The 14,626-nt window shown below is 49.5% G+C and overlaps 1 protein-coding gene across 2 annotated transcripts in view; it reads right to left on the reverse strand.

Moving 5' to 3' along the window:
- Positions 1-8,060: 8,060 nt before the first annotated feature.
- The window catches only part of sorl1 (sortilin-related receptor, L(DLR class) A repeats containing), a 38,250-nt gene continuing 31,684 nt past the window's right edge, over positions 8,061-14,626 (reverse strand). For both annotated transcript variants that reach the window (XM_081699869.1, XM_035534142.2), the window contains exons 32-48: positions 14,350-14,520; positions 13,918-14,046; positions 13,649-13,775; positions 13,232-13,401; positions 12,993-13,105; positions 12,640-12,744; positions 12,483-12,549; positions 12,322-12,398; positions 12,141-12,228; positions 11,871-12,055; positions 11,484-11,603; positions 11,222-11,386; positions 10,842-11,016; positions 10,522-10,628; positions 10,236-10,437; positions 9,598-9,810; positions 8,061-9,304 (exon numbers count right to left, since the gene is read on the reverse strand). In XM_081699869.1, coding sequence (XP_081555995.1) covers positions 9,237-9,304; positions 9,598-9,810; positions 10,236-10,437; positions 10,522-10,628; positions 10,842-11,016; positions 11,222-11,386; positions 11,484-11,603; positions 11,871-12,055; positions 12,141-12,228; positions 12,322-12,398; positions 12,483-12,549; positions 12,640-12,744; positions 12,993-13,105; positions 13,232-13,401; positions 13,649-13,775; positions 13,918-14,046; positions 14,350-14,520 — 2,282 coding nt within the window. In that variant the 3' untranslated portion in view covers positions 8,061-9,236. The remainder of the gene's footprint in view (positions 9,305-9,597; positions 9,811-10,235; positions 10,438-10,521; positions 10,629-10,841; positions 11,017-11,221; positions 11,387-11,483; positions 11,604-11,870; positions 12,056-12,140; positions 12,229-12,321; positions 12,399-12,482; positions 12,550-12,639; positions 12,745-12,992; positions 13,106-13,231; positions 13,402-13,648; positions 13,776-13,917; positions 14,047-14,349; positions 14,521-14,626) is intronic.

Here is a 14,626-nt window from a genome sequence, read left to right on the forward strand (position 1 = left end):
TCCAGGGAATTGGGTGTGCAGGCTGCATTATTGCTGACATGTACCTTTGATTCAATATGAAACCAAGACAGTGATGATAAGAAAACACCGGTGGTGCATATTTAAATGTATCAAGATATTTATCACCTCTAAGGCTTCTGTATCATGGCTCACATCCTATAATGTATCCTGGCTTCTTCTAATGGTGAGCTATTCGCTGCAGCGCATTAACATATGTCTAAAGCAATACATGGCAACCAGCCACCATGGAAAAGAACTGGAATTTGGTCTAATGGTTAAACAACATGTCGCTTGCAGCGTTCCTTTCTGGCCTCAGAGGAGAGTTTTGTCACGGTGCTGTTTTAGCATTGCGTAATCCTCCTTTCACTTTATTGTATGTAACTTTACCCAAATGTCTGTTTTCCCTTTGCCAAGTGGCCATCTTAAAGGATTCGTCCGCAGCTTTGCCGTGTCAAACTGGTAGGCTTTGCTATAGAGCCACAGTGGACCCATTCATGTGTGCACTGGAAGTCTGGCCACGGCAGCCCTGGTGAAAGACACGCACGACAGCTACCAGTGTGTCTTAGCCCAGGTCCTAGGGCTGCCAACACTGAGGCAAAGTCTCACTTACATGCATTAATGCCATCGGAAGTTGGCATACACCCATACAGGGCCGGGCAGATCACACACGACCCCAAATGCATGGATGGGGGCGGGAGAGGTGGGGTGGGCGGTGGGAGCTGGGAATGGTGGAGGTAATTTTGGAATTTTCCCTGAAACTCAGAAGCAGGAAGCAGCACCTGCTACGTGGAGGGTCGTAGCTACTGGCCATGCAAACCTCACCTCAGCTGGGCAGGAACACAAGCGTGACGAGTAGGTTGGGTACTGGGTGTCCAGTCCTTGGCACCAGCGGCCCTCCTGCTGCTGGACGGCGAGAGCCGGAAATGAGACCAGGCCGGACAAAGCCCGAGTCTGACCCTCTGCCCTGCAGTGACAGCGAGATGAACCCAGCCCCCCCTTTGAACCATGATCCTAATCAATCTCTCTGCTGTCCCGCTCACAGCCAGCCAACATAGGGAGAGCAATCTAGCCACCTTCTCCAGTCTTCCCGCTCCTGCTCCATGCTAGAACCATCCCTCCGTGTCGCTAGTTTCGATGGAGTCTGAAAATAAGCAGATTTGCCACGGACATTAACGGTAACTGCGGAACAATGGCGGACCGTACCACAGGGTTTTGAAACAAACACGGCTTTTATGTGGATGGGTTGCCGTGTGCCGGGGGCTAGGCAGGGTGGTGTTGAGGGGGGTCAGCGGGTCAGTCAGAGAGGAAACGACAATATCGGCACTGTCCCCGCCAGCGGCAGATCTGAGACGGGCGCCGCCACAGCTCTGCGCTGACAGACAGGCGGTGTTGAGTCTCAGAGGAAGCAACCATCATCGTTGTCTCCACATCACTGGGGGGGATCAAACTAAAGCTTCCAGCAGCACGCAGGCACGTTTCGCTTGTGCGTTACGGATTGCGCTGGGACTGGACAAGAGTGTTTGTTTTACGCCCCTTGTATACCATTGCTGCATAATGGAAAAATGCTGAAAATGACTATAAGACAAGCTGGGGCAAAAAAAAGCCATAAAAAGGAGGACTGAGTGGTATCGGTGCGAAATCTGTCCTAGAGCTGGAGCCTGTCCTAGAGGGGCCCCAAATACGGGTAGCGAAACGGTCCAAGCATGTGGGGTATACTTGGCATAAGCTATATCCTCACTTAGCACCTTAAAGAGTGCCTGAAGGCCCACATGGGCAGCTTAGGGCACAGTGAGAGAGGAGGCTATAGGAAAGTCTCAGGGACTCTGCACCGTCCAGCTGCGCTCGGTTCTCCGGTTTGGCTCAGGATGTGACCCTGACCAAGAAGAGGAAGGAGCGATGCGGAGACGCTCATAAGTCTGCCCACGCTCTGCTTTTGTCTGCCTTGTTTGAGGCCCGAGATGTTGAAAAGCGAGTTTGTCTTTCTCACACACCACACTGGACCGGCGCCAGTGTTTGCCCTGCCCAGTGGACTGAACCTAGAGCCAGGCACATTTGTTGAGCTCTTTCAGTGCACAGCAAGCCTACATCCTTTTCTTGCAAAGTTGCAGATAAAGGATGAGGAGCACATGGTGAGGAAGGGTTCTGGCTCGACAGCTGGATGTATTGACTGCATTTTTGTGTCTGCCATGTTTGGATCCTGTTCAGTTTCACTAGGGTACAGTGCACAATCTGATTATAAGCCACTTTCAACTGGAACCCCAGGAAACATGCTCCCACACCCATCTGTCACCTGTGGTTCACACCCGCATGGTCACACTACACGAAGGAATTGTGCTTGCAGACAAGCTCGCTCTTCCTGCAGGCCAGAGAGTCCGAGTCCCGGAGGCAATGCTGGAACGCTGCGATCTCGGCAGCTTCTTGGCGTCATTCCGGTACCTACAGCAGACCCTGGGGGTGAGGGGTGGTAGGCCAGCTCGGCAGCAGCAGCTTGAGGGGCCGAGTGTTTGCACGTGCCGCCATTTGGCTGGTGCTGACAGAGACGTGGTGACACCTCTCTAATGCTAAACATAGCAACCTGAGCAGGCCGTGTAATGGGAGACAGAGGGCCCCCGTGTGTACTGGTGGAGCCTGCCATATGTTTGAGGCTGTGTGGATGGAAATATACGCCTGCTAAACAGACATGAACCAGTCTCACTTCATGTATCCTGTTAAAAAAACAAAACAAAACAAAAAACAATAAGCTGTAAAGGCCAAACAAAGATGGTGGGCAGGACTGTGATCACACAGCCATGCTGCCAGTGCTTGTGTTGGGGCTGGTCTGCTTTGTTTGCTGTGCATTCGTCAGAATCGATGGCTGTTATCAGGACTGAAAGGAGAGCTGGGAGTTGTTAAATACCTTTTATTCGTGTTGTAATATTTGGGGTGTCAGCTCGTTGCACCGCATAGCTAAAGAGTCCTGTTGCTAGGAGAGGATCAGCACCATTCTCTTCCATTGGTTATACAGACCTGCATGATTGCCCAATAAAAATCAGAATCGCTCTAGGACAGTGCTGGCTATGCAGACGTGATTAGTGGAGTTTAGGCACAAAGTTTCAAAGGAAACGTTTATTGGAAAACTCTAAATTTGGATTCCATTCTGTTTGTGCATATGGGTGGGGTTATGCTGTACGGAATGTGATTTTCCCCATCGCTGCGAGCTTAGCACCACATGCCCATGGTGGTCATGTCGGTTACGTTCGCAGGCATGTGTTTGGTCTTTGGTACCTGTTCCTCAGACTGGAAGACTGCATTATTTCCACCAAGACCTGTTACAGGCATGAACTTCCCATCATCTCCTTTCACTTATGGCTATTTGAGCGTGTTGATGACGGCATAGGGGTTGGACTGTTGTGTCCAGAGGAAATCAGCGGGTCACCACAGTAAATCATGTAAGCTGTCACCCGCAGAAGAAATGCTGGCTGTATGTAACCAGCATCAAACTGTGGAAATTCAACAGCTGCACAGATGTTTATGCACATTCCCACTCTGTTTGCAGATCCTTGGTCCATGGCAGGCAGACCTGCCCTTGAACTTATGCTGTGACCTACCAGTTGACCTCTGGACTCAGGGTGACCACAAGGTCAGGAAGCTCTTGATGTTGCCAAGTGATGTGGGCTGACCCTGTTGTTCTAGTGGCAGTTCACACAACCACATGGCCACAGCCCCCGCCTCCCTGACCTTCGACCTCCGGCTCTGTTGTCTTGGTGTGTTTGTGTGGGTGAGGATCAGCTGGTAAGCTGGAGCTAAATGAATGAGCGGACTCCTCAGTGACTTGGCTGCCCCGGGACTTAGCAAAGGCCTTAGTAAACACACAAAGTCAATGAGGTCACTTATCCACCTGACCAGTATAGTATCCCTAGTGGCAACAAGGTACAATGCCCATGAACGCATTGCAATCTGAAATTATGCAGAAGGCACAAATAACTGTCCTATCTAGAGATGAGTCGGATAAGACCAGACTGAGTAAAGATGACGTTATCAGAGAGGTTGCTAAAGACAGAATGGCCAGGACCCTTTCCCCATTGGCTAATACTCATGCCATGGTCCTGTAACACTGACGATGTCTGAAGCTGTGTTTCTTCAGCACATGGATCATGCACGTGAGTTCTAGTCATTCCAACCACATTTGATCCATTGCACAAAACCCAGACTAAGATCAACATATTACGTTATTTCATACTAAAATCCCAAACTGAAAATCCGATTAGTCATGATTTTACAAGCTTAAAACAGAACCTCGTTCTCCAGTTTCTTGGTGAACTGCCTTTTGCATGTCCAACACCTCCACAAAGACAGCTGAGATCCTGCTGCTGCGGTGTGGGTCGCTGTCTTACCCCAGGGGAGATTTCAGATGAGCAAAATGTAGACACATTGCCCTCCACACAACTCCTCTCGGGGAGCAGGCTTGTGACCAGACCTATTTTCTTGTCACTACTGCAAGGCCCCGAATGAACACCCCCTGCTAATGTGAGGGAAGCTTCTTTTGCCCAAACAAGTACCTCCAGTTTAACTTACTGAAGCTTGAAAGAGTTTCTTTACAGATGTCAGCACCATTGTGATCAGTGAAAAAAATGTTTAAAACAGATTTGTCCAGGGGAATTAGTCACAACCTGAAATTTGACAAAGTTAAGACATTGAAATATATCTTCTCTTTAAACTATTTTAAACATTACCATTTTCGTTGATTTGTCTGTATGTCTTCTTTAACCTTTCATTTCCACTGTCAGATTGCCTTTTCTTTTATGGTCAAACACATATTAAATTCTCTGTCGGAAATGGCTCTTTCATATCTGCGAAGGGTTTCTGGAGAGATGCGCCCTCTACTGGTAATGCCGCCACTCGCACGTCAATATTTTACCCATGAATGGATTTCTCTCATTGTAGCTGCAACGGGTAGTAGCATAATCAATGAAAAAACCATAGAGAAATGCTGCTTTATGGTAATTTGTGCATATATTTTTGACAGCCCTTTTATTAATATTAAGAAATGTACTCCATATTACCTTCACTGACAAGTCCTTGAACACACAAACAACCCCTGTTTTACCTGTGATAATGTGCCTTTTAGTCAAACGTGATTTATAAGAAACAGATGACCCAAAAGGACAGTGATAATAGTGCCCCATGTTGTCCTCTTACGTATACCTATAGAACTGCCCGGCTGACCTGCCCTAATTACAGTGTGCCCTAGTGCTGCTCTCGGGTCGTAAAACCTAATTGACCTTATCTGGACCGACTGGACAGTTAACATCAATTACCAGACCATTAAACAGATGAAAGGAGGCTCTTTATTAGAGTGACACCAGGCGAGCCCTGACTCGGGTAGTCAGTCTGTCACTCCTTTAGAAAGCCGTCAGCTCTGCTTGTGGGCACCACAGTCCTCTGCTGGACAGCGGATCTTACGCATGAACTAACACCTGTACACGCAGGGCAAAAAGACTTGTACCAATGTTATTTTTCTATAAAAGCAAAAAAATAAAATTAAAAAAGGATTAGATGTGATCACAGTGACACTTTCTGCAACTCTCATTTATCTAAATCTAAAGTGGGTTGTTTTTTTTTAGGTGGTGGTGGTATTTTTTGTTTGTTTGTTTTAATTGGCAACACTGTTGAATAAATTGCAGAATTTACAATGTGCAATGTCCCCTTCTTACCTGTAGCCTACATCTTTTGTTTCTTTGCCATTATCCAAATAAATCCGTTTATTTCCCTCTAATCCTGAGTCGGCTCACCCCCGTCTTAAGTATCATTTTGGTAGCTGCTCTGAATATCACATTCGCCTGCATCTTAAAGCTTTATGGCTGTTAACAGCATTGGCGACACGGGGACGTTTCCTTCACTTTCTTAAAGAGAGAAGCGGTTGTTTTGGGTTTTTTTTTATTTTTTTACCTTGTCTTTCTTTTCTAGGAACGAGTGGATTCTTTCACTCAAGACGTTTATAATCACGTTTGTAACGTTTAAGACGTTTATAAATTCAGGGGTTTATGGCACATCATATAAGCTACGCTGCGAAATGTATTAATTTTTGGTATAACAATGAGCATAGACTATAAACCTACATAGACTTGATTAGATTTAAAGACTGGTCATTTAAAATGACCGTCGGATGTCTTTTATAATGTGCTCTTTATAAGTGAGCCATCATAGTTTGGTAAACGCCTGTTTAGCCACCGAAACAATGCACATTTTAACAGTGGGTTCCCAGGGGTGCTACTGGATTGTGTACGGAAAAACCCGCAGGACACGACGGGGTTTGTCGCGGCGCGATCGGCAGGGTACGGCGGATGTCCGCATTACCCGCGGCCGCTGGCAGCAACGGAAGAGGAGAAGGTGAATGTCGGCATCGCTTTAACCGTCCAGAGCCCTCTGGTGGCGGCTTTCGGAATATTCAACAGACGCGGCTAATTTGCATGTGAATGAGACATGCATATCGACAGACAAAACACCTCCCCAAAAAAAGTGTTGCGCGTCTGCCATTCTAATGAGTAATTCTTATAACAATCGGTTCAGACTGTTGTCTTAAGGAACAGACGTCCGGCTACAACCCGGCGCCATGTTCAAATACACATATGTGCTATCCGTCACCGCCACGCACCGTGTTCATTACCATGAGTTTGTATGTGAATCGATGTAAAAGACGCTCGCAAAGCGTGCGGAGGCAGGCGAGACGATCTGTTTGCGCAGCACTGTTTTAAGTGACCTCGGCCTGGGACGCTGCGATGAGGAGCGTAAGGAGCATGTGCAGGCGCCGGGTGCGACAGTAGCGTGAGAAGACAAAAAAAAAAAGGCAGAAGAGTTTTAAACGAGCGGACACAAGACCAGGCTGCGTAAACGCAAGCCAGGCTCCTGCGAGAAGACGAGCATTCACCGTCCTCTTTTCTAGTCCTGAATCTAGGCGGGGGAGAACCGAAGGAGGGCTGTACCCAGACTGCAGAGGATTACGGAGGCGAGATGAACTGACTCAGCAGTTTTTCAGCACTTCTGAACAAGTTCCCGACGTCCGCACGCTGGCGGATGACGGGGGTCAAATGTCTGTGATGTTATCCTTTAGTGCATGAACTGAGGAACCCGTCTCAAGAGATTCAACATGTTTATTTTAGTATAAGTGGTTCGTAAAACGCCTTTGACTGTACCTCTTCACAAAATTCATGTCTGTGAAACCCTCCATAAGCAAGCAAGGTCAAATTAAAACATGGCCGTCTAATGTTACAAAAAACGGGAAACATATTTCACAAAGACAGCGGGTTTGTGACACTGGGTATTACGTACATATCCACAAGACTGTGTGACGGAACGAGACAAGCGTGTCGGCACCCAGAGTAGAGTCTGCCACCCATGTAAAACAAAACAGGAAAGAAAAAAACAGGAAAAAATGGCAACAACACCCATCTTTTTGCAGATTTCACCTCGTCTGATTCTTCAGTGAATTTGGCCACATCCAACTGCTTCACACACATCCACAGGTTCCAGACAAACAATATCATTGGAAACTAATGTCAGTGCTACCAGTCCTGTCCAAGGTGATAACAAAAAAACAATGGCCCAAAATCAGGTGTCTTTAGAAAGGACGTCACATTGCTAGCTTTCTGGCCCAGCTCAGACGTGGAGACAAGCACAGGTCATAGCTGAAGCGTGATGTCGTTGCCGAAGCCAAGGTTACTTGAGAATTACTGGAGATATAGAATTGCAGGCAGGATGGTGGTGCTGGGGTAAGTGAGCCAAGTCTGACCCACTGGACCGGTCTCCATTTAGAACCAGGAGGCATAGAGAATAGAGAAAATACACTCACATGCACGGAGGAGAGTCGTACCATCAGTGTGACCTCATTTCATTTCAACAACATCTCCAACACAAAAAGACACCCCCCCACCAAAAAAAAAAAAAAAAAAAAAAAAATATATATATATATATATATATATATATATATATATATATATATATATATATATATATATATATATATATATATATATATATATATATGTAAAAAAAAAAAATACATTCATGAAGAATCCTGAAAAGCTGGAGCAGTACTGAGACCTGTGCGCTTCCACATCACTGCCCTCGGTACCAGACGCTAACAGTTCTTGACTGATGGGCACAGGGACAGGTTTTAAAGAACGCCAATGTACTGCACCACTGCCTCAGAGATGCACGCTGTCCCGCACACATGCTGCTAATGCAATGTCCCGCTGCCGCGCACGCACACACACACACACACACACACACACACACACTGTTCCCTGAGAGCATCAAAGGACTGACGATGACAGTGAATGGTGTGTGCGGTGTGTGTTGTCACCATTACTGACGAGATCTCAGTTCAAATAAACAACGGTAAAAGAAATCAGTGTGATGTAGAGATGTAGGAGATGCGCTCTGATGGCCATGACGCTGCCCGTGCGCAGGAGAGCACGATAAGAATAAGCAAGCCATTCCTAAACACCTTCCAGGAAATGTTGCACTGCAGCAGGTAAATGATGGAAACATGACCGCACCCTAAAACAAACTGGAGAGTTCACATTTTCCACAAGCAGAGGACTACACCTTTACAGGTTCTAAAGCGATATGTGGAGCAAAAATGTAAAAATAAAAGGGAAGGACAGAAATAACATCGGACATATTGATAAACTACTACAGGCCAATATAGCTCTACTGACGGAGACAACAAAAGAATATATAACAATCACATTCTGTGCAATTCACTGTCGAGAGCCCAAGTACCATTCCTGCCCTTTCTAAACCAATGTTCACTTGTCCATTTTTTAATTTGTACTTTTTTAAAAAACTTGTTTCAGTTTTTCTTTCCTTTGCTCTGGAGCGTCCTGGCACAGGTACGTCTGCGACTCTCAGGTGTGTCTGGGCACCGTCCTCGGCCACCTGCCCAGCCGACAAACCTCTTCACAGCTTGCTTTCATTTGGGTTTGTTTTCATCTCTTCACCTATAAAGTTTCTCACCCACAAATGGTATATTATTATATATAAAAAAATAAGTTATTGCGCATCCAGAAAAGTGCATCTTGGATTTAAAAAATATCTCTTTTGCTCTGTTTTCTCTATTCCTCTTCATTATCCTGAAATCAGCATATTTGGGGGTTGGGGCGGGGCTGATGTGTGAAAACTTACGTGAGATGAATAGAGACAAAAAGAAAGAGAGGAGAATAGAGTGATCAGGTGGAAAGAAAAGAGTGGCCCCACTATGCTATCACCATGGGAACATCATCTGAAAAGCCACTGATCATGGGGGCGTCCTCGTCCTCGTCACCTGAAACAAGGAAGAAGAAAAATACGGCTCGTGGAGTTGTCAAAGGCTCAAAGAATCTCTGACAGCTTGTCTGTAAAGACGCTCTTTGGCAGGTAATAGTATTTGTGTGACTTGCATCAATGTGCTTAAAAAAGCAAAAAAAAAAAAAAAAAAAGACCTGTCAGTTAAAAGTCAGTCTATGCAAGAAACAAACGTGCGAGGCTGAGGAGGGCAGGGGGCTGTGGCCAATCGCCGAGGGGCGGGGCTAGGGGCGGGGCTAGAGGCGGGACCGAGGGGAGACGTCTTGCTCTTACCCAGTTCATCTCCTGAGGAGAAGACGGCGGAGCCGAGGCGCGAGTTGTAGTGGCTGTTGGCGAAGGCGGTGAAACTGCGCTGCAGGCGGCGGTGGTGCGCGAACAAGAACGCCAGGCCGCCGCACACGGCCAGCAGCAGCAGGAACAGGACCGGAACCACCACCGCCGCCGTGTCTCCTGATCGGGCCGAGCGTGCCGCGTCCTCGCCGGGACCTGCGGACGACCGGCACAGCCATCACCGCGGGATACGCCGCACGCACCAGCGCGAACAGACAATTACTGCTCAATGCTCAGCGCTGTTTACCAGCAGTCTGCTGTAACTGAGTTGACGGTGTGCAACCCCTTTCCCCTCCAAACCCGTCTACAAAGCCCCGTTCTTAAAGGCCAGCATGCTTACACCATCTGCCTTGTGTTCCATGCGCACACAGTATTTCGCAGTCAGGGAGGAACACTTCCATCTAGAGAAGTTTCCTGATGGGTTAATAAAGGCAGACTGCGCTGAAACATTTAGTTCTTGATTCCAAAGCCCAGAACAGCCGGTAAAAGCCTTTGCAAAATTGAGAGGATAGGATGGGTTTTAAACAAATGAATTACAGCAGTTTCGCGCTGCACACGAGCACAGTGTCTGAGACGCGTACCTCCGGCCCCTGTGGCCAGCTCGTCGTAGCGCAGCACAGCAGCGTCTCCGCACAGCTGTCCGTTCACGAGGCAGCGTGCGCGCACCGAGAACGTGTAGTTGTGGCCCACCAGCAGGTTACTGATGCGAAAGAACGTCTCCGTGGTGTTCCCCAGCCCCAGGCTGGAGTTACTCACGCTGTCGTACATGAAGACCTCGTAGCCCTGTGGACCGCACGGAAGGACATGGTTAGCGGTGCACAGGGTGGAGGTGTGGGTGGGCGTGTGTGTGGAGGTGGGGGCCCTCACCCTACTCTCGTTGAAGCTCCGCTCCTTGACTGCGAGGCTCTTCCAGAAGAGGAAAACGTGGTCATGCTCGGTAATGATCTTCAGCGCCTCAGGGGCCGTCAGAGGAACTGAGAGAGGAAGTTTGTGCTACTGGAACACTAACATTTTTGCATCTATCCACATTTCTGTCAGCTTTACATTCAAATAATTTTCAGCTGACTTGTGGAGAACAAATGTTGGTGCCTGCGTTGATCTCTAAGAGTGTTAAGGCAGTGTTGGGATCACGTGGGCATTGGGGACTGTGTTGGGGTCATATAAATGTTGGGGCCTGTGTTGGGTACCTGTGTTAAGGGTGTAGGTGGCCTCCTTGCTCATGTTGCGCATGCGGACAGTTACGACGTAGCGTCCGCCGGGCTCCAGGTCTTTCAGGTTGTACTCCACCGTGTTGCTCTGGGTGCTCAGTTTGTAATCACGGTCCGTCTTCCGCACCACGTCTCTCACGTGCACAACATACGTCTGCATACGTGCACATGGTTATGAGCTACGCTACGTGCCGAACAACACAATTATGGTTCAATGTCAGTGTCAGTGAAGAGCCCCCACATATAATCGCTCCCTCAGCGGGATTTACTGGACCAAGGCAGCCAACCAATCACATCTGTGTGTGTGTGTGTGTGTGTGTGCGTGTGTGTGCGTGTATGCATGTGTGTGTGTGTCTTACCAAAGGAGAGCCTGGAGAGTCATATGGTGGCTGCCATTTTAACGTGGCCTGTGTCTTGTCCACTTGAACCTTGTGCAAGTTGCGGGGGGGCAGTCTCTCATTGGGGATCATCTTCACCACGGCTGACTCGGATGGTGGGCCCAGGTAGGGCGTGATCACCCGCACCTGCAAAGCAGTGAGCGTGAGCACACCAGAGCGCACGGCATTCTCATTCAAACCTGTCTAAGCCGGCAGAAGGGGTAAGAGGAGGGCGCTCGCGTACAAGAAAGAGGTACTGCTCGTCACTCTCCACGGTAACGGTGAGGCTCGTGCTGCTGGTGTTCACAGTGCAGGGCCGCCGGTACAGATCCAGGAATGAGGTGGCGTAGAAGATGCCATACACCTTCACACACCCACACACACACACACACACATGCACAAACATCATGTAACTGCTTTTCTTACATCACGACTTCATTCAGAACTACGACCTATGTGATGAAGCCATCATATACAATCCTGGTCATGCAATATATTATTGGGTTCTTTGTGCACGCACGTGTGTGTAGATGTAAGGCGTGAGAGAGGGAGAGAGAGGAGGAGGGAGAAGCAGAGAGAGAGAGATGGAGGGAGAGAGAGAGAGAGAGAGAGAGAGGAGCAGGGTTGCTACCTGTGCATCAGGCCCTGTCCAGCTGCAGTCCACGGCAGTCTGGTTAAGGGCTCGGGCCTTCAGCAGGGGTTGGATGGGCTGGTGGCCCCCGGTCTGAAGGTGGGTCTGGGTGGTGGGACTGTCTCCGTCCGCGGTGTGAGCCCACACGGCCACCTCGTACTGCGTGCCCGCTGTCAGATTGGTGGCTGCCCCACACGAGGAAAGAGTCACTATACATGCGTGTTACCCTCAAGGCAGAATGAAGTGGGGGGGGGGGGGGGGGGGGCATACCTGTAAGGGTGCCTGACACGTTGTAATTCCAGCTCTCCTTCACGTGCTTGTCGAAGACCCACGAGAGCACCACCACGTAGTGCTTAGTCTGGTTTACAGCAGAGGCAGGGATTACGATCGCCTCAATTCAGGGATTACGATCACCACTATGCCAGTCGCACACAAACACAAAAGCGTTTACCTTGTAATCAGTGCTGATTGACATGGTCACCGAGTCTTCTGTGATGCTGGTGATCTTTGTAACAGGAGGAGCCAGAGCTGACAGCAGTAAAGATCTGATTACATCACAGTTCACAGTATGAAATACCTACAGGTGGCCACCAGGGGGAGGAGGTGATTTACCTCTCTGTGGGATGATGGATTTGATCTCAGTCCAGTTGCCCACTCCTCTACTGGTCACCGCAGCTACCTGGGAGGAGAGCACAGTTCAGAGCAGTGAGTGTGTGTCTGCTGGATGGAGGGAAGGGGCGGAGCCCTGGTAACGAGGGAAGATGCTCACCCTGAACCTGTAGAGGGTGCTAGGCTGCAGGCTCTTAACCTCCGCACTGGTGCTGGTACTGGGCTGGGAAAACCACTCGGAACTGCCTCTCTCACTGTACTCCACCTACACACACACACACACACACACCACACACACACCACACACACACACACACACCACACACACACACACACACACCACACACACACACACACACACACACACCACACACACACCACACACACACACACCACACACACACACACACACACACCACACACACACCACACACACACACACACACACAGAGTTAAGTTGAAGGAGCCAGTTGATTCGTTTAGCAGGAAAGGAGGCGGAACACTTGGACTCACGATGTACTGTCTGACAAGGCCGTGGGCGTGATCTGGGGGGCTCCAGGAACACAGAACCATACCATCCTCAGAGTTACCACAGCTCAACTGGAGGGACTGCGGAGGGTCCGGCACTGCCCCCCGCCACACACACACACACACACACACACACACACACACACACACACACACAGAAAAAGCATTAAAAAGGCATGCTTGTGTCCACGCCTGGGGTGCGTGTGTACGTGCCTGCGACTCACAGCCCTCGGGTGTCCGGAGTGTCAGCACCTCGTTGGTCTTGTGTTGTCTACTGAGACACTGTGTCACCACCTTCACCTGGTAGGTGGAGTCCGGCTGCAGCACTGTCAGGTTGTAGCTGCTCTTATTACTGTGAGTGTCCATGGTGGTCCACTGCTGAGACCCCACCAGCCTGGAGCAGTCAACACCACACACACACACACACACACACACACACACACACACTGAGGCGATGGCGACCCTGATCCCTGAGTCCAACCTGTTTATCTGGAGCACAGCTTGAGTCTTCACAATGGCTTTTGGCAAAAGGACTGTAGATCTGGCCAAAGCTTTAAAGACTGAAGCGTTTCCCAGGGTTCTCCACTGTCAGTGCTGGTGGCTTTGAGTACAGGACCGGGCTCCCGGGGGAGGAGCACTACCTGTAGTGGATGAGGAAGGAGCAGGAAGACGGTGGCATGTTTTTGGGCCGGGACCAGGTGAGTGTGACGGCACCGGAGAAGTCTGCGCGCCACTGCAGGTTCTGGACTTTATAAACCAGCGAGTCAGCTGAAGGGGAAGAAGAGAGGCAGGTTTAAGGATGCTGGGGTTGAAGACCTGGCACGGTAGACTTGGTGCAGCTTTTTCGGAGCGGTCAGCACGTTTTTGGTGGACGGAGTGTAACGTGGCGCTGTTTCCAGGAGCCCCTCACCTGTGCAGTTGTCCTCGTCGCTGTGGTCTGAACAGTCCAAGAAGCCATCGCACCTCTCACTGTATGACACACACACCTCGCCATCAGAGCACAGCGTCCCATTCACACAGGCCAGTGGCACTTGTGTGGCTTCACACACACAGAGAGAGAGAGAGAGAGAGAGAGAGAGAGAGAGAGAACTTGCAAATGAGATCAAGCTTTCTTTCTTACTTTCTTGGCCTCACAGACCAAGCTTGTAACTTGCTCAGTCGCCTAGGAGAGGAAGTGAAACATTCTCCACAAGGGGGAGCTATTAGCACTCAAAAAAGAAAGCGAGTGATGTGTAGTGTAGTGTATTATTCACTATACACACACACACACACACACACACACACACACGTGTGAGTGTGTGTGCGTGTGTGTGTGTAGGCACGCGCATGTGAGCACACTTACGACAGCTGGCCTCGTCCGAGCCGTCCTGACAGTGGGGGTGTCCGTCACAGTGCTGCCACTCCGGGACGCAGATGGGGGGTTTATGGCAGAGGAACTGTCCCCTAACACAGCGCCCCACTGGGTCCCGCCCCGGGGTGGGCACAGGCGTCTGGCTCGCCGAGCTGTTGGAGACTGCAGACGCAATCAGAATAGTGGGTGTGAGTATGAGCGTGGGTATGGTATGGTGTGTGTGTGTGTGTGTATGTGTGTGTGTGTGTGCGTGTGCGTGTGTGGGTGA

This window comes from Electrophorus electricus, chromosome 17 (assembly GCF_041902795.1).
Source record: "Electrophorus electricus isolate QZ-2024a chromosome 17, ASM4190279v1, whole genome shotgun sequence".
NCBI classification, from domain to species: Eukaryota; Metazoa; Chordata; class Actinopteri; order Gymnotiformes; family Gymnotidae; genus Electrophorus; species Electrophorus electricus.